General features: G+C 46.8%; 1 protein-coding gene across 1 annotated transcript; it reads left to right on the forward strand.

Moving 5' to 3' along the window:
• Window positions 1-2,361: 2,361 nt before the first annotated feature.
• Window positions 2,362-5,740, forward strand: LOC127306787 (uncharacterized). Its single transcript, XM_051337494.2, has 3 exons — window positions 2,362-3,373; window positions 3,454-3,612; window positions 3,693-5,740. The coding sequence occupies exons 1-3, from the start codon at window positions 2,414-2,416 to the stop codon at window positions 4,068-4,070; spliced, it is 1,497 nt and encodes a 498-aa protein (XP_051193454.1). The 5' UTR covers window positions 2,362-2,413; the 3' UTR covers window positions 4,071-5,740.
• The last annotated feature ends 18,648 nt before the right edge of the window (window positions 5,741-24,388 follow it).

Here is a 24,388-nt window from a genome sequence, read left to right on the forward strand (position 1 = left end):
TTGGTTTGCAATAGTGTTAATATGCTTGTGAATGAGACTGCCCCCATAGCTCTATCACATTTTGGAGACTTTGCATATATCCATGTTGATCATGTTCCCATGTTTACTCCGCATATTCACCATATCTATTATGATGCTTTGCTTAACGCTAATGGTGATGTGCAAAAGAGATGGACCATCATGATGGATGATGTGTTCATATACCATGCACACACGTTGTTCTTGTTGTCTAACATGTGTGTAGGTACCCAAACTCCAATGTCAACCTCGATTGAGCACGAGTTGACAAAAAGAGCTCTTGAGAGCATGATACAAGTGAGCTCCAATGAGTGGTTTTGCCCGCACACTTCAACTACACAAGATCTCTCAATGAGAGCACACCGACACTTTGATAAGGTGACCTCCTTCTACTTGCGCCCTCTTCCTAAATCCATTGAACTTTGGCTACGCTTTGATTGCTCCTTTGCTTTTCTTGTGCTATTGATAGGGCTCTTGACAAGTGAAGGGACATTCAAGCGTTGGTGTCATCTACCTCCTCTACACATTCATGAAGACTCATCGTCGAGGACGACTCTTTTTCAAGTGGGGGGAGATGATGTAGCCCGACCTACGGTCTTCGCTTCATCATGTGCTTCAACGACAAGAACCACACTCAAGGCCGAGGTCACGGAGGCATGGAAGAGAAGAAGGAAGAAGAGCGCCCGAGGTCGCCAAGAAAAGACGGCGCATGAAGCACGACTGCTCGGATTATCCGCCCCACTAAGGCCGGACAATCCCCCCCCCCCCCACTATGTGTCCAAGTCAATTCGGGCCAAGTCCCATGTACCCCCTTGTATGCCTAAACTACCCCTCCTTAGTGGCTCCCTATATATAGGCTCCCACCTCCCCCTTCATTAGAGTTGATGAACTAGAACTAGGCTCATGCCTCCACCATCCCTTTGGGATTAGGGAAACCCCTCCTTAGATTACCATAATCTATTGTACAAGGCACTCCTTATATGATTAGTCTCTCACACTTGTGATTCTACCACCGGTCTCTCACTCGTGTGATTCCACCGATCGTATACCGATCTTCCTCTCGGGGATTCTACCGCGTGTCTTTCTCTTGAGGGATTCTATCGGGATAGTGGTTCGGGCTATCGGGAGTAAACCGAATTGTATCGGGTTGGTGTGCGTTTGCGTGTGTTCATCGTGTTCATCGCCGTGTTCTTCGTGTTCTTCCTCTCCCCCGCCTTTCCCTCGGTCAATTCGTGAGATCGGGCAACCCACTTGGCCTTAGGCCGCATCATCTTGTTTTCGGTTCATATCTCACTAAATATTTTTCAATCATCAATCTTCTACCATTCCTTACTTTTTTCCATTATCTTCTATAAATATGTGACTAGCAACATTTTTGCTGTTCATGTATTGCAGGCTGCAATGCAGCTGGAAGATCATGCCCTGCTGAACCTGTGCCTGCGAGCGACAATTGTGATTATCGGGAGGGCAAGGGCGCTGGAAATTCTCCAGAATTTGTCCAGACAGGAGGAGAACTAGTGAGCTTGTGGGTTCATGCAATGAAATTTCTTGAATTGCTTCCTAGATGCACACTTTAGGGCCCCTTAGTAGATATCTGAAACTTGCTTGTCTCTGCTAGCCTCAGACCAAGTTCATAGGTCTTAGAGGAAAAATATCTAGTATCTGTGACGCCAGTCCTGTCGTTTTCTGCTGCTTGGCTCCACGGAATTAAGTCCTATTACTGCGGCATGATTTCTTGGGAGTGGTTGAGTTCACTGTAAATCCTTCGGTTTCGAGGAACCCGCTGCAACTTTCAGCTAGGCGCAAGAAGTTCCGTTTTTTGTCATGGTGTTGTCGCAATTATGCATGGTGATGTCGTGGTTAGAAATCTGAACCTGATGCTGCTGAGTCTGTTCTGGTGTGGATTGTGCTTCTGTTTCGTTCCGTATTCTGATAAGTACATTCCGTTGTGATGCCCGTGCAAAAATGAAGACCGGTGATCATGCTATACTTAAGATGAGGCCTGATGACCATGCTTATGTGCACTTTGGCCATTTTTTTCGAGGTGAATTATTGAGGTTTTAGAATGGGAGTAGTAGACTGTTTCGAATGTCACCGAATATAACGTGAGAAATTTTGAATCTCAGGGACCTGAAAAGGAAAAAAATAGACAGGCGAGATTTGAAGTTTGAACTATGATGATGCTGACTCCTCTGGTCTGAGGGCGAGCGTCATCTGTTCTCTGATCCGACGGCCAGTATCTACTCCTGCCGCGCCCATCCGTAAAGCTTCTCACAGCTGGCTACAAAAGCATCTCCCCAGAGCGCCAGCTCACCATTCCATCTCGCCCGCCGTGAACCAAACACGCCTCCCCAACCCCCACTCCGCCACTCGCCACCGCTCCGAGCCGGCGACGATGCCGCCGATGCCGGAGGAGATCCTCGCCGACGTCGCGCGGAACCTCCTCAGGCCGCACCCCCCGGCCACGCTCTCGCTCGACCGCCCGGCCATCCGCCTCCCCCGCCCCGCCGTCAGCCACGCCGACTGGCGGGGCCTCTCCGCGGTCGCCCTCGGCGCGCTCTTCCGCCACCTCCCCGTTCCCGACCTCCTCCGCCTCGGCTACCTCTTCACCCCGCGCTGGCGCGAGGTCTGGCGCACGTACCCGCTCTACCTCCACGACAAGCAGTTCGCGGGCCTCCCCATCCCCCGCTCCGAGGTCGCCGACGCCATCGCCAACGTGCTCGACGAGTTCCTCCACGGATTCCAAGGCGAAGGCGAAGGCGTGGCAGAAGAAGAAGACCTACATCTTCATCGCTGCGGCGTCACGTCCTTCCGCGTCGAGTCCACGGAGTGGCGCCCCGACCACGCGGCGCGCTGGTGCGCGGCGCTCCAGCGGGGCGGGCCGTCCGAGGTCGTCCTCTTCAACCGCGGAGTCGCCGGCCAGCCTCCCGCGCTCATCGCCGTCCCGCCTCTCCTCCTGCAGTGCACCACCGTCAGCCACCTCCACCTCGCCTTCTTCACCGTCGAGGCCGGGGAGCTCGACGCGCTCACCAGAGCCTCCGAGCTCGGGCTCCACGGCTGCGCGTGCCGCCCCGGCGTCGTCGAGGGCGTCGTCGCCGCGTGCAGCCACCTGCGCATGCTCTGGGTCCAGGATTGCGCGCTGGACACCGTCGTCGTCAGAGCGGCGCCTCGCCTCTATCGCCTCTCCATGCTCCGCACCGCCTCGCGTAGCCTCACCGTGGACGACGCCCCGAAGCTCAGCGAGCTGCTCCCCGGCTCCACGGCAGCGCTCAGCATCAGCGGCGCGCCCAAACTGACAAGCCTCCTGCGCTTCATCCTCCCCGCCACCCTCGACATCGATGGCGTCCAGATCGCGGTACGACATTCGACATCCTACTCATGTAAATTGCTCGATGCCAACAACTCAAATTCTTCCATGCTGGGCTGCATATGCAGGTTGGTAGGGAGGAGATGCAGCCGCAGATGCGGTCTGTCAGCAATCTATGGCTAGCCCTGGACTACACGGCGCTCCGCGGTATGGGGTTTGACATGGTGGTGCGCATGGTGCAGCAGATGCTGAGGCGTTTCCCTTGCCTGCAATTTCTGACTATCGAGGTATGCAATGTAACCACCATGAACAGATTGGTTTCGATCTCGCGCCTCTGACTGACCATCCAGCGCGCGCACGCACGCAGCGCACGGACGCCGTGCCACGGGAAGAAGGGATGGCCACCCGGTACGACCAACACGCCTACTACCTGACCCTCGACGGGGGCCTCGACCAGTGCTTGCACTACCTGACGCTCTTCGACTTCCGGGGCGGCAAGGCCGAGCTCGAGCTCCTCATGGCGATCATGGACAGCACCCGTGCACTGTGGACCGTCAACCTAGCCTACAGCTCCCGTCGCATGGGGCCGCAGCTCTGGCACGCCACCCAGGAGGCGCTCGCTGGGCTGAAGCTGTTCACGATCGTGAGCAACAACCATACCCTCCGGAACCCGCTGCTCGTCGTCACATCCATGTACACCAGACAAACCGCAGGATACGGATGGTGCAGATCACATCTCTTCTGATTCCGTCTCCGGAGCTAAGGTTTGCATGGTTCATTCATTCATTGGCTTCTATCCTGACTTCCTCGGAACCCTCTGAATCACGCTGCTGTGATTTGGGAGTACACTACAGTAATTGGTACAGTACTATGTAGTATGCTGGAGAACAGTTGTCCGGTTAATGTGGAGGTCTACTATCTGATCTGTGATTGCTTGTTGATCTTCTAGATGCCTTAAGTTAAGGCATTGCCTTTTTGTTGCATCTTTGAAACTGGCATGTTCTGCTTGCATGCTTATTGCTTCTTAATCTGCCTCTGGCCGACTTTTCCATCTCTTCTCCCTAGAATTTTAGGAACAACAAATTAGACATGTCTGGTCGGACTCCTAGATGGCGTTGAAGATTCGTAGGGTATGTTCTAAAGATCCCGAGATGAACTGTTGGTCTGATTCCATGTTGGCGTAACAGTCTTGATTGAGGTGAATGTCATAATTAAGCTATGATTGTGCATACAGTGATATGCTCGGCATGTAGCATACTGAAGAAGGGCTATCTGTTTAATAGGAGGTGTAGTATCTTATTTGGGGTTTCTTGTTGATCAGTTAATTATCTTCACTTGTCAGCATGTCATTGTGATTTTACTGTCGTCTGTTTATTGCTTCTCTGAAACTGGTTTTGGTTAAGCAGCAGCACCTGAAAGTTGATTTTATTCTCCGGAGGAAAGGTTTGATTGATTGATACATTGATTGGGTTCTATCCTTCCGCAGTTGAGTTCCTTGTTTTCTCTGAGAAACACCCTCATGTGATTTGGGAACACAGTGAGTGATGAGCTTGGTACCATGTAGTACTGGTTCTGAAAAACAGTGATCCGTTTAACCAGGAGGTTTAGTATGTGACCTGTGCTTACTTGTTCATATTTTATCTGCCTTCACTGGTTAAGGCACTCTTTCTTTGCTGCATCGTTGAATCTGGTTGCTTGGTTGCGGTTAAGATGCTGCGATAGTCGATAAGCAGCAGCTTGAAGTAATGATGCGACCATACCAACAAATGGTCAGTAGAGTTTGTTCTAAGTTTTCTTTGCATGCTAATTGCTTCTTAATCTGCCTGGTATACGGTACCCTTAAAGCAGAAATTCGACTCTCGCCGGTTTGTCCAGCTGCCCTCGATATAATTCTTTGAAACTTTTGAACATGTATTTTGACTGTAGATTACTGGGGTCGTACTAACGTCTTCTGTTCAAAGATCCTGAGATGAACTGTTGGTCTGTTTACATGTAGGAATACTGGTCTTGACTCTTGACTAGGCGAATACAATGATGTGATTGGTATGTAGCATACTGAAGAATAGTGATTCTTTTAATTTGGAGCTTTAGTGTCTCATTTTCCGCTTGCTTGTTGATCAGTTAACTTTCTTCACTGGTTATGTAGTTGTGATTTTACACTTGTCTCTTCATTGCATTTCTGAAACCGGTTGCGGTTAAGCAGTTGTCGATAAACAACACCTGAAAGTGACGATGATGGCATGAGACTATATCAAGAATGAATAGTAGAGTCTGTTTTATGTTTCGCTACCATGCTTATTGTTTCTTAATATGTATCCTCAAAGCTGAGATTGCACTCTGGCCAGTTCATCCATCTGTACTTGGTAGAATGTATTCAACATGTATTTTAGCTGAATACATTGTGGTTGATTGATCTCTAGATGCTGTTGAAGATTACTGAAATCATAGTAACTATTCCCTGTTAAAAAAAACCTTGAATTGAAATGTTGGGCAGTTCACCTCTAGCAGTAGTTATCTCGATTGAGTTAAATGTTATGATCGAGTATGGATATATAATCTCTGCTACAGTACGTAAGTTCAGTTAGTCTCGTCTTGCTAAGTTAGTCGTGCCAATTTATTGTTTGGGTTCTATATCCTTCCTCGGTTTCCTCTGAATCAGGCTGCTGCCATTTGGGAATATAGTGATGTTCATGGTACTGTGTAGTAGTAGTATCCTGAAGAACAGTGATTTGTGCTTGCTTTTTGATCATTTAGCTGGTTATTAAGGCACTGTCTCTTTGATGTGTCATTGAATATGGTTTCTCCTAAGACACTGCAATTGTTGATCAGCAGTAGCTTGAAGTGATAATGTGACTATATCAAGAATGGTCAGTAGAGTTTGATCTATGTTTCCTTTGCATGCTACTCCCTAATTGCTTCTCAATCTGCCTAGTATACAACATCCTCAAGGCAGAAATGGGAGTACTTGCCGGTTCCTCCGGTAGGATTTTACTGAACTTTTGAACATTCTTTTGACTGAAGAATATTGGGGTCATACTAACATACCCTGTTCAAAGATCCTGAGATGACTGCGGTGGGATCTGAGATCTCGATTTTTTGAGCCGATGGCAACTTTACTTTCTTTCTAAAAATAGATAATACAAAGTTGTCCTGCCGAGAACTGCTTCATCGGTCCGTCGTGCAGGTGGCAGCAAAGAAGGATGCGCGACATATGGGGTCCAATATTTGAATAAGCAGTAGCAAGGTCAAGGGTGTTTTACCGAATGTTGGTTTCCATATATTTTTCTTTTCTTTTGTAAGCAACTGTACTTGTGGAAATTTTATCTAAACAAATAATCTTATGATTTTCTACATTTTTAGTTTGTACATATATAGATCACCAAGAGCAATCGCGTACAGATGGGAGAAATCACTTTCTTTCCTGAGAGGTTGATGTAAATCATCGACTTAAACATAAGAAAATCATTACCGACTTAGGTGTAGAGGGACTCCCATATGCCATGTGATATGAGGAGATGCTAAATGTACATTTATTCATTATCTCGCAAAGCATGCTCAGCAAAGTACACATACTACTTGTATCTTATTAAACCTTTGGCCCTTATATAACCCAAATTCTAATTAATGCTAGAGCACTCTGTAGTCTTAGACGGTGCTCCCTACTCGTGCCCGTCCGATCCTCATCTAACGGTCTTCCTGAGGCGGTGGGTGAGACTCCCGCACGTGGCCAGGCTGTAAGGCACTGGTCTTCGTCTCTCCCGTGAGGCCGTGACTTCATCTGGAAATCTCATCTCCTCCCAGCATCAGGAGTCAGGACCGTGAGGCGGGCAGACGGCTGTGCTACGCTTCCAACGGAAACCGCCGGCGATTCGTTCGCCCGGCCCCGGTGCGCCAGACCTCCGCCGGCGACTCGTCCGCCCGGCCCCGGCGCGTTCGACCTCCGCCCGGCCCCGGCGCGCCAGACCTCCGCCGGCGACTCGTCCGCCCGGCCCCGGCGCGTTCGACCTCCGCCGGCGACTCGTCCGCCCGGCCCCGGCGTGTTCGACCTCCGCCGGCGACTCGCCCGCCCGGCCCCGGCGCGTCCGACCTCCGCCGGCGACTCGCCCGCCCGGCCTCAGAGCGTCCGACCTCCACCGGCGACTCGCCCGCCCGGCCTCAGCGCGTCCGACCTCCTCCGGCCACTCGCCCGCCTCGTCCCTGCCCTCTCTACCCCCGTCGGCGACTCACCCTTTCCCAGTGCGCGCGAGCTCCGCCGGACACGCGCGTGATGGAGGCGGCGCTCGACGCCGACTTCCTTTGCGGCGGAGCAGCCGCCAGGAGGCCGTCCCCTTCTTCACGGCCATAGTCTGGTAATTTAGATGTATTTTTTTTCTTTTTTATACATCCACAGTTGTTATTTTTACATTCTCGAAAAAAGATAAGAATCACAATTTTTTTTTTAATGGTGTCGATGGATTGAGCAGTTCATTAGTCGGGGGAGTGTCGGTATTAAGGTTAATGATGACATAGGTCATTACTTTCAAACTAGGAAGGGTCTGAGACAGGGTGACCCGTTATCACCTATTTTGTTCAATATCGTGGTGGACATGTTAGCAATTTTGATTGCTCGCGCTAAGGCAGATGGCCAAGTAGATGGTCTAATACCTCATCTAGTTGATGGAGGTATCTCAATTTTGCAATATGCTGATGACACTATCATTTTTATGGAACATAATTTAGAGAAAGTCCTCAACATGAAACTAATCTTATGTATATTTGAGGAGCTGTCGGGGCTGAAAATTAACTTCCACAAGAGTGAAGTTTTCTGCTTTGGCAACGCAAAGGATTTTGAGACGGATTACATAACTCTCTTCGGGTGTGAGGCCGGTTCTTTTCCATTTAGATATTTGGGAATTCCAATTCATCACCGCAAACTAAAAAATAGTGAATGGAAGGCCATCGAGGATCGATTCGAGAGGAAATTTGCAAGTTGGGTGGGAAAGCTTTTATCTTATGGTGATAGGTTAGTGCTAATTAATTCAGTATTAACTAGCCTGCCGATGTTTATGCTCTCTTTCTTTGAAATACCAAAAGGGGTTAGGAAAAGACTGGATTTTTTTAGATCAAGGTTTTTTTGGCAAAGTGATGGCCATAAGAAGAAGTATAGACTGACTCGTTGGAACATCATATGCCGACCCAAGGATCAAGGTGGCTTAGGTGTGGAAGTGTTGGAGATAAAAAATAAGTGTTTACTCAGCAAGTGGCTTTTTAAACTGCTAAATGAACAGGGTGTATGGCAAGAGCTTATAAAAAATAAATATCTTCATTCAAAATCGCTATCCCAAGTTAAGGCAAAACCTATGGATTCCCCCTTTTGGCGCGGTTTGATGAAATCGAAAGATGATTTTTTCAAACGCGGGTCCTTCACGGTAGGTAATGGAGAAGAAACTCGTTTCTGGGAAGATACATGGCTTGGGAATACGCCTTTCTCCCAACAATATCCCTCCCTATATAACATTGTCCAACACAAACAAGTTTCGGTTGCTCATGTTATGTCACAGGTACCTTTGAACATAGGTTTTAGACAGGCACTTGCGGGAAACAGGGAGGATAGATGGACACACTTGTGCAGCCGCTTAGTCAGTGTTAATCTGACCACACAGCCGGATGTTTTTATTTGGAAGTTAACAACGTCTGGCATTTTCTCGGTCAAATCTTTGTATCTAGATTACATGAATGACCACACAAAGTTTCTTCGTAAATACATTTGGAAGATGAAAGTACCACTTAAAATTAGAATTTTTATGTGGTTCTTGCATAAGAAAGTTTTGCTTACTAAAGATAATTTAGCAAAGAGGAACTGGCAAGGAAGTCGTAGATGTTGTTTTTGTGATCAAGATGAAACAATACAACATTTATTTATCGATTGTCCCTTTGCAAAAATGGTATGGTGTGTAGTCTATATGACTTTTAATATTAGTCCCCCGGCAAATATTACGAACTTGTTTGGGAATTGGTTAGCGGGTGTACCAAAGAAAGATAAAGTGCACATCAGAGTTGGTGTTTGTGCTTTATTATGGGCCATGTGGAATACTCGGAATGATTATATATTTAACAATGCAAAATCAACTTCTTTTATGCAGGTAATACCAATGGCTACACATTGGATCCGTATGTGGTCCTACCTACAACCAACGGAGAAACGCGAGGACTTGGATATTGGGTGCAACCGGCTAGAGAAGGTTGCGCGGGATATATACAACCAGTTCAGCTGGCGTTTTGATCTTAGATTAACATGGTAGCGCAGAGTCGCCACATGTTTTCTCTTGTCTTTAGATGGTTGATTCATGTCTCAACCCTATGTGATCCATGATGTAATCTTTTGTAAAACATACACTTAAACTTAATAATCATCAATAAAAGCTGCATGCATCACTCGATGCAGAGGCTGGGGGAGAGTCCCCATTTCGAAAAAAAAAACATACAAGAGTTTTAAGTTATGAATGTATTTTTTTTTTTTTGCAACAACTGGATCAAGGCGGTGGTTTTTAGTTCCATCTGGTGCATTAGGATGTAATTTTTCTACTTTTTTTACATCCAAAATCTTGAATAAATCAAGGTGTAAAACACTGTTTGTGATCTCAGTTTTGATGATTTTACATGTAATTTTTATATTTTTCTACATCCATCGTTAAGGTTTTTTACATCCTCAAGTAAATCAACGAAATATGAGCAATGAGTTGTTTTACTAATGAATGTAATTTTTTTGTAAAAGTTAGATGAAGATTGTCCTTGTTCACTAACAGGACACGGGTTGGCAGATTGCACGTGCAAAGAAATATAGAGGATTAAAACTGTTTTTTAAGTGTGGCCAGATTTGCATGTGCGCGTGTGGGTATGTGTTGCTTTTCATCCGGGTGGCCCGGCTTTGACCAAGCCCAGAGCAGATAATGGTAGCGGTTCTATTTTCGGTTACCTGTCACTGTCAGCTTTTAGGCCCACTTCTATTTCTGGAATTTTTTTTGTTCCGACCAGGGGAGCACCGTGGTAGACTAACCGGTGCCTGGGCACTGTGTAGCATCGTCCCTTATATAATGTTTTTTTTTTTGTAGCCCTTATATAATGTTAACCATCATGGGATGAGAAGAACTGTTGCAGCTTGGACGACATCTCCGGGAAGACCCGAGTCGGGCGGTGATCCTTGTTGAGGCAAACGGCAGTGGCCGTCACTTCGAAGACGAGCTGCCATTAGAAGAGAGTGATGTATACATTAACACTCTAAGCAACGGCACACTCAGGCTAAGATCACACGAATGCAGATATTACCTCGCGATCCGTCAGCGTTTCGATGAATTGCTTGAAGCGTATCCTCGCGCCCTTGATTTGTACAACCTCTCATATGGAGGTTACGGAGAATACACCATAATGCATAATGCTTTGTACATGGACCATATGGAGAATACACCATTCTTAGTGAGACTCCAACGGAGCTCCTCCAGCCGCTGCTGACAGCCGGTTCGACGCCTTCGAGCGCTGCCGCCGCCGCCGCATCCCTAGGCGTCGCGAGCGCGTCGCTGCCGCCGCCCCACAGCATCCGCCCGTGCCCTGGGCGTCGTGGGCGCGTGGAGGCCGCCCTTCTCGCCTCGCCTCCCGGGCCTCATGCGCCGCCGGCCGCGCACGCTCCTCGCCATGACGTCTGCCGCCCGTGGGTGTCCTGCGCACGTGGCCGTGGCCGCCCCATGGCATCTCGCGCCGCCTCCTGATAAGGCAAAGGTGTCCGATCTTTCGATAAGAGTATGATAACATCGATTTGTTGGTGGAGTCCGTGCTTGACGATCCGGCTACACATGCAAAGCTCATGCGCCAATGCAATCGCTAGGACAATCTTCGGAAGTTACTGATCTTGCGGATGCACGATCAGCCTGACCAACGAGGGTCTTAATTCCTACATGAAATCGAGAACAAGTAAGAACTAATGATGCAATCAGAATATTGCGGATATAGATGAAAGCTTTATTGAATAAGGTGGAATTCCGAATAGTTGGCCTCAAAAGATGTACACGAGAGTTGCAGCAATGAATAACTTTTAGTGTAATCAAAATTCGAGTCTAAATGTGACGGCTATGGAGGTTAAAGGAGGAAAAGGTGTGGTTTCGGCCAGCCATACGTATAGTGGCCGAACCAAACCCTAGAAAGCCTTTCCCCCTTCAATCCGGACTCTAAAAATGGCTGACTTAATTCCTGCGAAAATAACATGGGCCTGGCCCAAAATTAAAGCTGACGCAGCACCATATTATACTATGGACGAAATTATGAAGTGGAGAACTCTATATTTCGTCCATGTCTTCATCTCTTCTTATGGTGGCTTCAAAGTTCTGAAATTTCCACTTGCGGCGTCCCTTTCAATTCTCAAATGCTTGCTGCCATCTCCTCCATGCGTGATCATGCTCCAATGCTTGTCCTCCTCATCGATGCTAGGTCCATCATTCCTAAGAGTAACAAGCATATCTGATTTAGCCAGCATCATATTCTCATGTATGTGAGGAATAGTTTCAAGAAACGAAAGTACCTGATAATTAAGTTGTTTGGCACGAGTTCGAGTAATTGGTCCTTGTATTTGTGTGGCTCTAGGTACAACGGTTGTATCAATAGATGGGATGTCCTCATCATGCCCCCCTTCTTGAATTGAAGTCGTCCTCGACGAAAGCTCCTCTTCTTCACCAAAGTAAAGCTTCAAATCTGCAATGTTAAATGTAGGACTAACCGGACCAAATTCTGCCGAAAGCTCAAGTTTATATGCATTATCATTTATTTTCTCTAACACTTTAAAAGGACCAGCAGCGCGTGGCATTAGTTTAGACTTGCGTAATTCAGGAAATCGATCTTTGCGCAAATGCAACCAAACAAGATCACCAACATCAAACATAACATGCTTTCTTCGTCTATACCCATCAATTTTATACTTATCATTCATGTGTTCTATGTTGTCTTTAGTAGTCTCATGCAATTTTAATATCAATTCAGCACGTTCTGTAGCATCCAAATTATTTTGCACCGAAGATGATAAAGGCAATAAATCAATAGGTGCACGTGCAACAAAACCATACACAATCTCAAAAGGGCACATCTTAGTGGTAGAATGCAACGAACGATTGTAAGCAAATTCAATATGAGGTAAACATTCTTCCCACAATTTTAAGTTCTGTTTCAAAACAGCCCCCAGCATAGTAGACAATGTTCTATTTACTACTTCAATTTGTCCATCAGTTTGGGGATGACATGTAGTACTAAACATCAATTTAGGCCCCAACTTAGCCCATAAACATCTCCAAGAGTGGCTAAGAAACTTAGTATCACGATCAGAAACAATAGTATTTGGTACACCATGTAAACGAACAATTTCGCGAAAGAACAAATCAGCAACATGTGTAGCATCATCAGTCTTGTGACATGGAATAAAGTGTGCCATCTTAGAAAACCGATCCACAAGAACAAAGATACTATCCCTCCCCTTCTGTATACGAGGCAATCCAAAAACGAAATCCATAGAAATATCCTCCCAAGGTACACTAGGAACAGGAAGAGGCATATATAAACCATGTGGATTAAGTCGAGACTTAGCTTTTTGACATGTAGTGCAGCGTGCCACAAATCTCTCAACATCTCGACCCATACGTGGCCAAAAGAAGTGTGCAGCAAGTACATCCTCCATCTTCTTCACACCGAAGTGTCCCATCAATCCTCCTCCATGCGCCTCCTGCAACAATAAAACACAAACGAAACTATCTGGGATGCATAACTTGTTAGCACGGAACACAAATCCATCATTGAGGACGAATTTGTTCCATGTTCTACCATCTTTACAATTCAGCAACACATCTTTAAAATCATCATCATGCAAGTATTGTTCCTTTATAGTTTCCAATCCAAAAATCTTGAAGTCAAGTTGACATAGCATAGTATAACGACGCGACAAAGCATTAGTAATAACATTATCTTTACCCTTTTGTGTTTGATAACATAAGAAAAAGACTCAATAAATTCAATCCACTTTGCATGGCGATGATTCAACTTAGCTTGACTATGAATATGCTTCAAAGATTCATGATCAGAATGTATAACAAATTCTTTAGGCCATAAATAATGTTGCCAAGTTTCTAATGTCCGAACCAGCGCATATAATTCTTTATCATAAGTAGAATAGTCAGACTAGGCCCACTCAATTTCTCACTAAAATATGCAACAGGTTTGCCCTCTTGTAATAACACACCTCCCAAACCAATTCCACTAGCATCATATTCAAGCTCAAAAGTCTTATTGAAATCAGGAAGTTGGAGTAATGGAGCATGTGTTAACTTATCTTTCAGTAACATGAAGGCTTCTTGTTGTGCATCGCCCCACACAAAGGGCACATCCTTCTTTGTAAGCTCATTCAGCAGCGCAGCAATGGATCCAAAATCTTTCACAAAGCGCCTATAAAACCAGCGAGGCCAAGAAAACTCCTCACTTGTGTGACCGTCTTTGGCTGCGACCAACTCTCAATTACCTCAATCTTGGCTGGATCAACTTCAATACCCTGCGCAGTAACAACATAGCCAAGAAACACAACTCGATTGGTGCAAAAGGTGCACTTCTCAAGATTACCATACAAACGTGCATCACGTAAAGCATTGAAAACAGCACGTAAATGATCCAAATGATCCTCCAAAGATTTGATATAAATCAGAATATCATCAAAGTATACCACCACAAAACGTCCAATGAAAGCACGTAAAACTTTGTTCATCAGTATCATGAAAGTACTTGGTGCATTAGTTAAACCAAAAGGCATTACTAACCACTCATATAAACCAAACTTAGTTTTAAACGTTGTTTTCCATTCATCTCCTAATTGCATACGAATCTGGTGGTAACCACTACGCAAATCAACTTTAGAGAACATAATAGAACCACTCAATTCATCAAGCATATCATCTAAACGAGGTATAGGATGATGGTATCGAATGGTAATATTATTAATAGCCCTACAGTCAGTACACATGCGTGAAGAACCATATTTCTTAGGGACCAAGATAATAGGAACAACACATGGGCTAAGAGACTCACGAATGTAACCTTTATCTTGGAGAACCTGAATTTGTCGCTGAATCTCTTTGGTCTCTTCAGGATTGGTATGATATGGTGCACGGTTGAGCAGCGAAGCTCCTGGAATCAAGTCAATATGGTGCTCTATCCCACGAATAGGTGGTAATCCAGGTGGAACATCTTGTGGGAACACATCAATGAACTCCTGCAAAAGGTTAGCAATCGCAGGTGGCAAAGAAGGAGGCACATCCTCAAATGAAAACAGAACTTCTTTGCAAATAATAGCATAACATTGAGTAGTGTTCACATCAAGTTTAGCAATATCAGTTTTGCTAGCAAGCAAACAAGGATTTTTCAAACGAATTTCAGTAGAATGGTTCGAATCAGATTTAGTATTAGTCTTATGTGGCACAAAATCTGCAGCAATAATCTGATTTTCACTCTTATGTTTCTCCTTATTTTTTACTCTACTAGCTCTAGCAAGATCATCTTTTAATATTTGTTCAGGAGTCATAGGTTTGAGACCAATTTTCTTTTCATCGTGCATAAGAGAATACTGAGTTAGTTTTACCATTATGAACAGATTCTCTATCAAATTGCCAAGGTCTACCAAGTAACAAAGAACAAACTTGCATAGGTACAACATCACAATCAACAAAATCATAATATGTACCAATAGTAAAATGCACACGTGTAGTTCTTGTTACCTTGAGCTTCCGAGAGCTCTCAAACCATTGAATGTAATATGGATGTGTGCGCTGTCTCGTAGGTAGAGAAAGCTTCTCCACCATATCAACGCTAGCCAGGTTATTGCAGCTCCCTCCATCACTCATGATCCGTATAGCTCGCTCTTTTACAACGCCTCTTGTTTAAAATAGATTGTGGCGTTGATCATGCTCAGATTTGCTCAATTACACGCTCAACACACGTTGTGCAACTAAGCTCCTGTACTGATCAGCAGTGTCAGCTTTCATTACCTTCATCTCTCTCTCAGAATCAGATTTGGCACCATCACGTGCAGCAATAAGGGCCAATGTATCTTCGTTAAAATCACTTGCAGAATCATATTCTCCATCTTCACGCACCAACATCACACGCTTGGTTCTGCATTCTCTCTCTATGTGACCAAATCCCAACCATTTGCGACATTGAATGTCGCGCGTCTTCCCCGTGGAGGCCATGGAAGATGAACTCCGAGGAGGACCAGCAGCTGGTGGTGGAGTAGCAGCAGGTGGCGCATGTGATGCAGGCGCAGTGTACTTGGAGGTAGTAGGCGCTGATGCAGCAACACGAGATGGTGGCGCTGATTGTCGCGGAGACCACGATGATGTACGACCTGCAGAAAGATTAGCTCTTCTCCATGGTGGTTAACGATCCTGCACTTCACGTTCAGCTTTGCAAGCAAGATGAAACAAGCGAGTAATAGTGTTGTACTCCTTATAATCTAAAATATGCCGAATCTCTTTATTCAAACCACCAAAGAAACGTGCAAGCATATCCTCATTATCCTCTACAATACCACATCGAATCATGCCAGTTTGCAATTCTTGATAATAATCTTCTACATAATTTTCCCCTTATTCTAAGCGAGACAATTTTTTTTTAGCAAATCACGTTGATAACGTGGAGGAACAAAACGAGTACGCATAGCAAGTTTTAAACCAACCCAAGTAGTAGGAATATTAGCATGATGTACTCTACAATGTTCAGACCACCAAATAGATGCAAAATCTGTGAACTCACAAGTAGCAGCACTAACACGCAAATGATCAGGATAGCGTAAACATGCAAAAATGTTGCTCTACTTCCAATTTCCAAGTAAGGTATGCATCAGGATTATATCTACCCTCAAATGGCAGAATATTCAGTTTCAGTTTAGCAACATGATCATCATCACGTACCAGCCGTTGAGGTGGGCGAGCGTTGCGGTTCAGTTGTCGTGGACGACCAGGTGCAGGTTGTTCGACTTCCTCGCCGGCCAGCACGTTCTCATCTACCAGTTCGTCTGCGTCCCCTTCATAGTCTTCGTATCCTTCATCAGAAGGTGCGGTTGCTGCAACAGGAGCGGTACCCGCGGGCACCTGCACACGAGGAACGCGGCCTGCGCTTCCTCGTATGTTGTCGCGAGGTGGCGGCAACCGAGTCAAGAGCTCCTGGAACTTGGTGTCGAGCTTGGAGTTGAAAGCTTCCTCGAGGCCATCCAGCTTGTCCAATGCGTCGGTGAGTTTGGGGTCCACGTCACCAATGCGCACATCGACGTCGCGTGCATACCCCCCCAAAAGGTGGGTGAAGTGAGCATGCAACTCCTCACTCGTCATCTTGGCTGGGTCAACAGCGGCCGGTGTAGGTCCTGGCATGGTTAGTACTCAAAAAGCACAAATGTATATGCCTACAAACTACGGAATATGGCGGTTCACACGCAATTCGTCAAGCAAAATACAAAGCTCTTACAAGTCCTTACCAAACAGGAGGAAGGTAATATGGCAACCAACAAGGATCAGCGTCTCCAAAGATTGCCAAAGCGATTACCAGGTGTCGACACAGTGCACGTGGAGACAATATGTAGAGCTGTAGGAAGGCTAATATGGTAGCAAATAACAATTGTCAAAACAGTAATGCAATATTGAAAGTAGGCTCAACAACGGTGATGATGAGGTGGCACACAAGCAACTAGTAGCGATGAGGTGGTGATGATGTGGCGAACCGAGATGCGAAAAATCACTATGATGGAAAGTGTCTCAAACTGATCCCCAAGGTCTAAAAATAGTATAACCTGAGAAATTTTTTTTGTCGGAATTTCTGGAAAGTGCTCCGAAAAGCGCGCAGGCGCCAAAAAAATATCGCTATAACGGCTAGTGGCGAAAAGTGATCTCCACGGTTGAAAACTAGTGTAGCCAGAAATTTTTTTCGGAGGTGGTTCCAGACTTTGTTTTTGCTCTCCTTCACAATTCTTTACCGGCGGCCGAAACTTATCTCACGGAAATTTTTTTCTACAACACGGAAGAAATTAGTAGACAACAGCTAAGGAGGAAAAACAATAAAACCTAATTCTACTCGGACTCTGTCGCGACAGAGAAACAACAACAATCTGTGTCGCGGTAGGAAACAGGGTATATGGTAGATGCGTATGTATATGGTAGGTGTATATGGCGATGGCGGAAGTATATGGCAGGTGTATATGGCAGGTGTATACGGCGATGGCGGAAGTATGTGGTAGGTGTATATGGTAGTTGTATATGGCGATGACGGCGGTGATCTGCGTATGGTGCGAGTGGTAGTGACGGCGTGACTAATATGACCAGAACTCGAAACTCTAAAGGAACTAGACACTAAGACCAGCAACTCGACACGAAGATGCAGACACAAATTTAACTATGCAAAACCGAAAAGACAATGCAAAGATGTGGCAGGGGGTTTATGGGACGATATAATCTAAACTCTAACTGTATTTTTTTTGGCTTTTTCGTGGTTTATGGGTATGATGGCAGATGCAATCTACACTAGGAAAACAGTAAAATCTCACCGACCAACCCGAAATCTGATACCACTTGATAGGGCAAAGGTGTCCGATCTTTCGATGAGAGTATGATAACGTCAATTTATTGGTGGAGTTCGTGTTTGACGATCCGACTACACGTGCAAAGCTCATGCGCCAATGCAATCGCTAGGACAATCTCCGGAAGTTACTGATCTTGCGGATGCACGATCAGCCTGACCAGCGAGGGTCTTAATTCCTACCTGAAATCGAGAACAAGTAAGAATTAATGATGCAATCAGAATATTGCGGATATAGATGAAAGCTTTATTGAATAAGCTGAGATTCCGAATAGTCGGTCTTGTTCTGGGCGTTGGCCTCAAAATAAGTACACGAGAGTTGCAGCAATGACTAACTTTTAGTATAATCAAAATTCGAGTCTAAACGTGACGGCTATGGGGGTATTTAAAGGAGGAAAACGTGGGGTTTCGGCCAGCCATACGTATGGTGGCCGAACCAAATCCTAGAAAGCCTTCCACCTACGGACTCTAAAAAGTGGCTGACTTAATTCCTGTGAAAATGACATGGGCCTGGCCCAAAAATAAAAGTGACGCAACACTATATTATACTATGGACGAAATTATGAAGTGGAGAACTCTATATTTCGTCCATGTCTTCATCTCTTCTTATGGTGGCTTCAAAGTTCTGAAATCTCCACTTGCGGCATCCTCTTCAATCCTCAAATGCTTGCTGCCATATCCTCTATGCGTGATCATGCTCCAATGTTTGTCCTCCTTATCCATGCTAGGTCCATCATTCCTAAGATAACAAACATATCTGATTTAGACAGCATCATATTCTCATGTATGTGAGAAATTGTTCCAAAAAATTAAAGTACCTGATAGTTAAGTTGTTTGGCACGAGCTTGAGTGATTGGTCCTTGTATTTGTGACTGTAGGTATAGCGGTTGTATCAATAGACGGGATGTCCTCATCACCTCCCCTGTGTCCGCCCCATGGCATCTCGCGCCGCCTCCCCTGTCACCGGCGAGAACCACGTCGCCGTGCCGCCCAGCCAGGGCTCGAGGCCGTCCTCGCAGCTGCTCCGTCCTAGTACACAGAGAAAAGATCAAAAAAGGTATATAATTTGGGTCTTCCGTACTGCGTTGGGGAATACTACCCAAGACCGGCGTTCCCACACCATCCACGTGTATCCACGTGTCTGGCCAACGACCCAAACGGATAAAAATGTGACATCTGTTTGGGTCTTGGGTTGGAGGCACGCATGATAGATGCATGATTTTATTGATCGACAGTTTTTCCCCTGTCATGTCATGCATTGATTTGCCATGAAGCCGTAATTTTCAGGCGTAGGGCCACTAAAGGTACTCGCTGTTGTATCGGTGGTACTGGCTTCCATTGCAAAAAACTCATTGCTAGATTCGCACACATCGCCCATATGATAGCGATTGTTGCCAACGCTAAACTTCCATAGATATTGATCGCTGATTTTTACGAAAATAGACACTTTATTACTTTAAGCAATAGATCTGGTCTCTGGATGGCTAGAATGCAAACAAAAGTACAAATATCTGTTACAAAACACCATAAAATTCGACGATAAAAATCCATAGTTCCGTAAAAAACTAGCTAGGTGGATCTAGACGTAGATCACGCGATCACCCATGTTGAGAAAAAATATCCCGCGCCGTGTCCTCTAACTGTGAAGATAGCTCTAACAGAAAAAGATATTGATCGCTCATAGCTTTTGATGTTCTTTTTTTCTTTTCTAAATGGTCTTTATGGGTTGATAGCTTTCGATGTAGTATTTCTTTTCCACTTTCTCGTGTCTTTGACAACTTCGATATACGGCCATATTTATTTATTGAAAATGATGTTTCCAAATGCTGAGTATCATGACGAGAGTCTCAGGGTCTCTAGTTGGACCTTGTGACGATCCTTCGAGCCATCACTTGGCCACTTTGGTCTCGTTATTCGGTTGTTCAGTTAATAAAGCTAATTCAGTGGTTTTTCTTTAGATAAAAGGCAAAATGTCCGACGTTAAATTAATAATGCCCTCAACAACGATAAGAAATAATATAAGGTGCTGAACCCGGCTTACAAGAATGCACACCACACCCACACCCACAGAAACTACCACATAAGCTACCGCCGGGATCGCGAACAACGAGCACAGCGATTACAACGACTACGCAGACTCGGAGTAGAAACTGGACAACAACAGTGTCGGGCCAGAGTTCACCCAAAGAGCAAGCCAACGAACACGCACACCGTCGGCAGCCCTCCCGTCGCTGGCGACGTCACCATAGGCCGACCACCACCAGGCAACCACAACGCTGCACACAGACCAACAAGTAGCATCTGGGAAGCTCAACAAAAGGAGTAGGGCAAGCTGCAAGCTTTGCCGAAGATCGCCAAATGAAGAGCCGATGCGATCCGAAGAAGCCTCGCACCTCCGCCTTCCAACCAACGGAAAACCACACGTCATGAGCTTCAAGGTGGTGTCTTCAAGAAGAGCGCAATGCAAGAGCACCACCACCGCCCGATCCGAGAATCTTGGGCTTTCGCCCGGAGCACCTAGGAGAGCCGAGAAGAGCCGCAACGATGCCTTCAAGAAGGGGATGGTGTCCGTAGACGTCGCCGTCGCGTCTCGGGAAGACCTTAGAAAGAGTTTCCCCTCGGCAAGACCTCTCCGCCTCCCGCACATGGCATGGAGCACCGCCAAAACGGTGACCGCACCGCTACCACGGAGCACCGCTCGCCGAGACCATGTCGCCCGCACGACCATGGTCACGGACCAACAACTAAACCTCTGGCTCGCCCGCCAACCAGCAAGGTTCCCACCAACCGAGGCCGCCACCCCGGATACGAAACTCCTCGCGCCGCCGCACCGCAACAGAGCACCGAGGTCACCACCGACAAAATGCTCCCATACCTGACCAGACGATCACCAACCTCACCGGCATCTACCCGTGCAGATCCCGGTGAGGGAGCTCCTCCAAAAAACAAGGGCAGCCCACAGCCACCACGGGCTGGTGCCGCCACCAGATCTAGAGGCCTAGTGAACTCCCGTTGCAAGACCGATGGCCAGCAGCCACCCCGGCTGTCGGGGCATCAGATTTAGCGGAGGGACGCCAAAGGGCTCGAGAAAGGGGGCTGTGGCCCCTGCCCCAAGCCAGAACTCGAGGTGACCGGGGCGACAAGCCCACGGCCACGCTGCCCTATGCCCTCCTGGAGTCGACGCCGCCCGAGCACGCAGCTGATTGAGCGCCGCCGCCTGCAGCACTCGTCGCTGCTGCCCGCCGCGCTTGCCGCCGGCAGCCGCGCCGCCGCCAGCCGAAACCGCAACCAGGGGTGAGGAGAACCTGCCTCCACGGGGGAGCTGAGCCTCTACTAGCCCAGCCACGAGGAGGGGGGCCGCGCCGCCATCAACCGCACAGGCTAGGTCTAGCGGCGACCACTGGCGTCGACGAGGTGGGGGAGGGGGGACAGGGGAGGCTTTCGGGTGGAGCGGGGGTTTCAATCTTCAAATAGGTGGGTAACCTTCTTTCTTTTTCCTATCGGGCGTCCATTGCCATCTGATGTTTGATGAGGACCATTCAGTGGTCTTCAACCTTACCGTTCTTCCATTGTCTAACCATCGTTGCTCGGGCGCAATATTTGCCGACGACGACAGAGTGGTAGTAGTAGTTTTCAGAGGTTTCTACACCAGCTTCGGTAAGCGATCGTGACCTATCGGAGCATTCATCGGAGTTGGCGAGGAGGCTGCGCAAGAGAATCATCCGACAGATGAGTCAGAGAAGGGCGGTCATGGCGGTGATGGATTTCCCGGAGTTGGCAGGTACGTACTCATCGGACTTACTGCCGTTGGGCAGGGATCAAAACAAGATGAAAATAAAGGCAAGGCCTATTCTTGAGCCATCTGTCTTCGTACAGGATGGTCTCGGCGGGTGGACTGTCGTTCGCCGGAGGCGCTGGTCGCCGGTGATGGACAAGAAGTCTCCCGATCTGTTAATTCCACAGATTTCAAAACGGGCAGAGTTGGGCTTGACCACAAGGCGGGCTGGTGCACACTTGATTAGGGCTCGTTGGGGCCCCAAAGAACTGATGCAAAAGAATAGATCGACCAACGTGAATTTTGTTTGGCGACCAAAGCAGGCTAAGGTAGGTGATTAGGTCGCTGGTCACGCTTTCCGAAACCTACTAGGGTTAGCTTGGGAAAAGATTAGATCGGGGGAGCCTGTTGTGCGGCGGCGGGTTCCTTCTGGTCCGATGAACGGAGACGGGGGCCATGGCGGCTTTAACCCCGGCCGTGGTGGTTTCAACGCAGGCCGTGGAGGCTATCAGCCTCGTGGAGGGTTTGCTGCGCGCGGTGCTCCTGCGCGTGGGCACCTGCTCACGGCGGGCACGGGCATGCAGCCGGCCAGGGGTATGGTGCTGCTTAAGTTCCTGCTGCGGGACGTGGCTTTGGTGGAGGTCGAGGTGCACAAGGGGTAGGTTTTGGATAGAACTTTGTGAAGGGAGAGGCAAGTGGTGCCAGCAATGGTGCTAGCCACGGTTACAATGACAATGACTGGGGTGGGCATGGGTAGTTCCAGAGGGGGTACCAGCACTCCAATAACAGGAACTACTCCAACTACCAGCCAAGATGGAACAACACATGCAGGGGTGGGTATCAGCAACGGTACCGTCCCAATGTACAAGAGGGACAAGAACATGTGGTATAGATGCCGATCTCTTACAATAGACTGTCCAGGCGGTGGTGGCTGCGGTGACAGCTGCTCAAAATCCCGCTGAAACTGTTGCAATGATGGTTGCTCATGTTCCAGCTAAAAGTATTGAAGGTGCAGTTGGGGTTCCAAACAATAGCACAATGGTGTCGGTTGCAACATCGAATGTAGTGCAGCAACATGAGGAGGCACCAATCCAAAACGGTCCAGATGCACAAGATGGAGGATCCAAGGTAGAAGGGCCGGGTCCATCCAAGAAGAAAAAAGAGAGGACATGACATCATGTTTCCGTTGCAAGAAGCCATGGCACTATATTGATGACTGTCCTACACCATTTTGTGACTTGTGTGAGTCCATTCATCATATTGCATCTGCATGTCGTCTGTTACAAGCTCCAAAACCTACTGCCACCATGCATAGGTATGCTAATGAAGCCCTGATATTTTTTGAGATGCCTTGTGAAGCTTTTAAGGCTAAAGTGGAGAACCCTGAATTGGCTAAAGTCACAGTTGATGGAGAAGCAATGACGATCCCTAAAATTATTGAGCAGCTGAAAAGAATTGTGCCCTCTAAACAAATTAATTAGGGGGTTTTTCACCTGAGGGAGAATATTTATAGAGTTAAGCTACCAAGTAAGCATGAATCCAGAGGTTGAAGAATTTTGGGACCTATATTTGTCAGGATAGGGAATCTTTCTTATATTTTGACCTTTGGTCATCGTTGGAGGAACCTTTGTATATGTTGCCAGAAGTATGGGTTAGGTTCTCAGGGTTGCCTTCAGATATGAGATCAGACTATTGATGTCTACGTTCCCCCTCCTTTCCTGTAGACAGTGTTGGGCCTCCAAGAGCAGAGGTTTGTAGAATAGCAGCAAGTTTTCCCTTAAGTGGATCACCCAAGGTTTATCGAACTCAGGGAGGAAGAGGTCAAAGATATCCCTCTCATGCAACCCTGCAACCACAAAGCAAGAAGTCTCTTGTGTCCCCAACACACCAAATAGGTGCACTAGTTCGGCGAAGAGATAGTGAAATACAGGTGGTATGAATATATATGAGCAGTAGCAACGGTGCCAGAAAATAGCTTGCTGGCGTGTAGTTGATGGTGGTAGTATTGCAGCAGTAGTAACACAGTGAAACAGTAAACAAGCAGTAGTAACGCAACAGTATTTAGGAACAAGGCCTAGGGATTACACTTTCACTAGTGGACACTCTCAACATTGATCACATAACAGAATAGATAAATGCATACTCTACACTCTTGTTGGATGATGAACACATTGCGTAGGATTACACGAACCCTCAATGCCGGAGTTAACAAGCTCCACAATAATGCTCATATTTTAGTAACCTTTAGTGTAAGATAGATCAAAAGACTAAACCAAGTACTAGCATAGCATGCACACTGTCACCTTCATGCATATGTAGGAGGAATAGATCACATCAATATTATCATAGCAATAGTTAACTTCGCAATCTACAAGAGATCATGATCATAGCATAAACCAAGTACTAACACGGTGCACACACTGTCACCTTTACACACGTGCAGGAGGAATAGAACTACTTTAATAACTTTGCTAGTGTAGCACATAGATGAATTGTGATACAAAACTCATATGAATCTCAATCATGTAAAGCAGCTCATGAGATTATTGTATTGAGGTACATGGGAGAGATGAACCACATAGCTACCGGTACAGCCCCGAGCCTCGATGGAGAACTACTCCCTCCTCATGGGAGCAGCAGCGGTGATGAAGATGGCGGTGGAGATGGCA

Source organism: Lolium perenne, chromosome 6 (assembly GCF_019359855.2).
Source record: "Lolium perenne isolate Kyuss_39 chromosome 6, Kyuss_2.0, whole genome shotgun sequence".
NCBI classification, from domain to species: domain Eukaryota; kingdom Viridiplantae; phylum Streptophyta; class Magnoliopsida; order Poales; family Poaceae; genus Lolium; species Lolium perenne.

Coding starts and splice junctions, on each gene's coding strand:
- LOC127306787 (XM_051337494.2), top strand. CDS start 2,414: ATGCCGCCGATGCCGGAGGAGATCCTCGCCGACGTCGCGCGGAACCTC. Junction 3,374..3,453: donor TCGATGGCGTCCAGATCGCG/GTACGACATTCG, acceptor CTGCATATGCAG/GTTGGTAGGGAGGAGATGCA. Junction 3,613..3,692: donor TGCAATTTCTGACTATCGAG/GTATGCAATGTA, acceptor GCACGCACGCAG/CGCACGGACGCCGTGCCACG.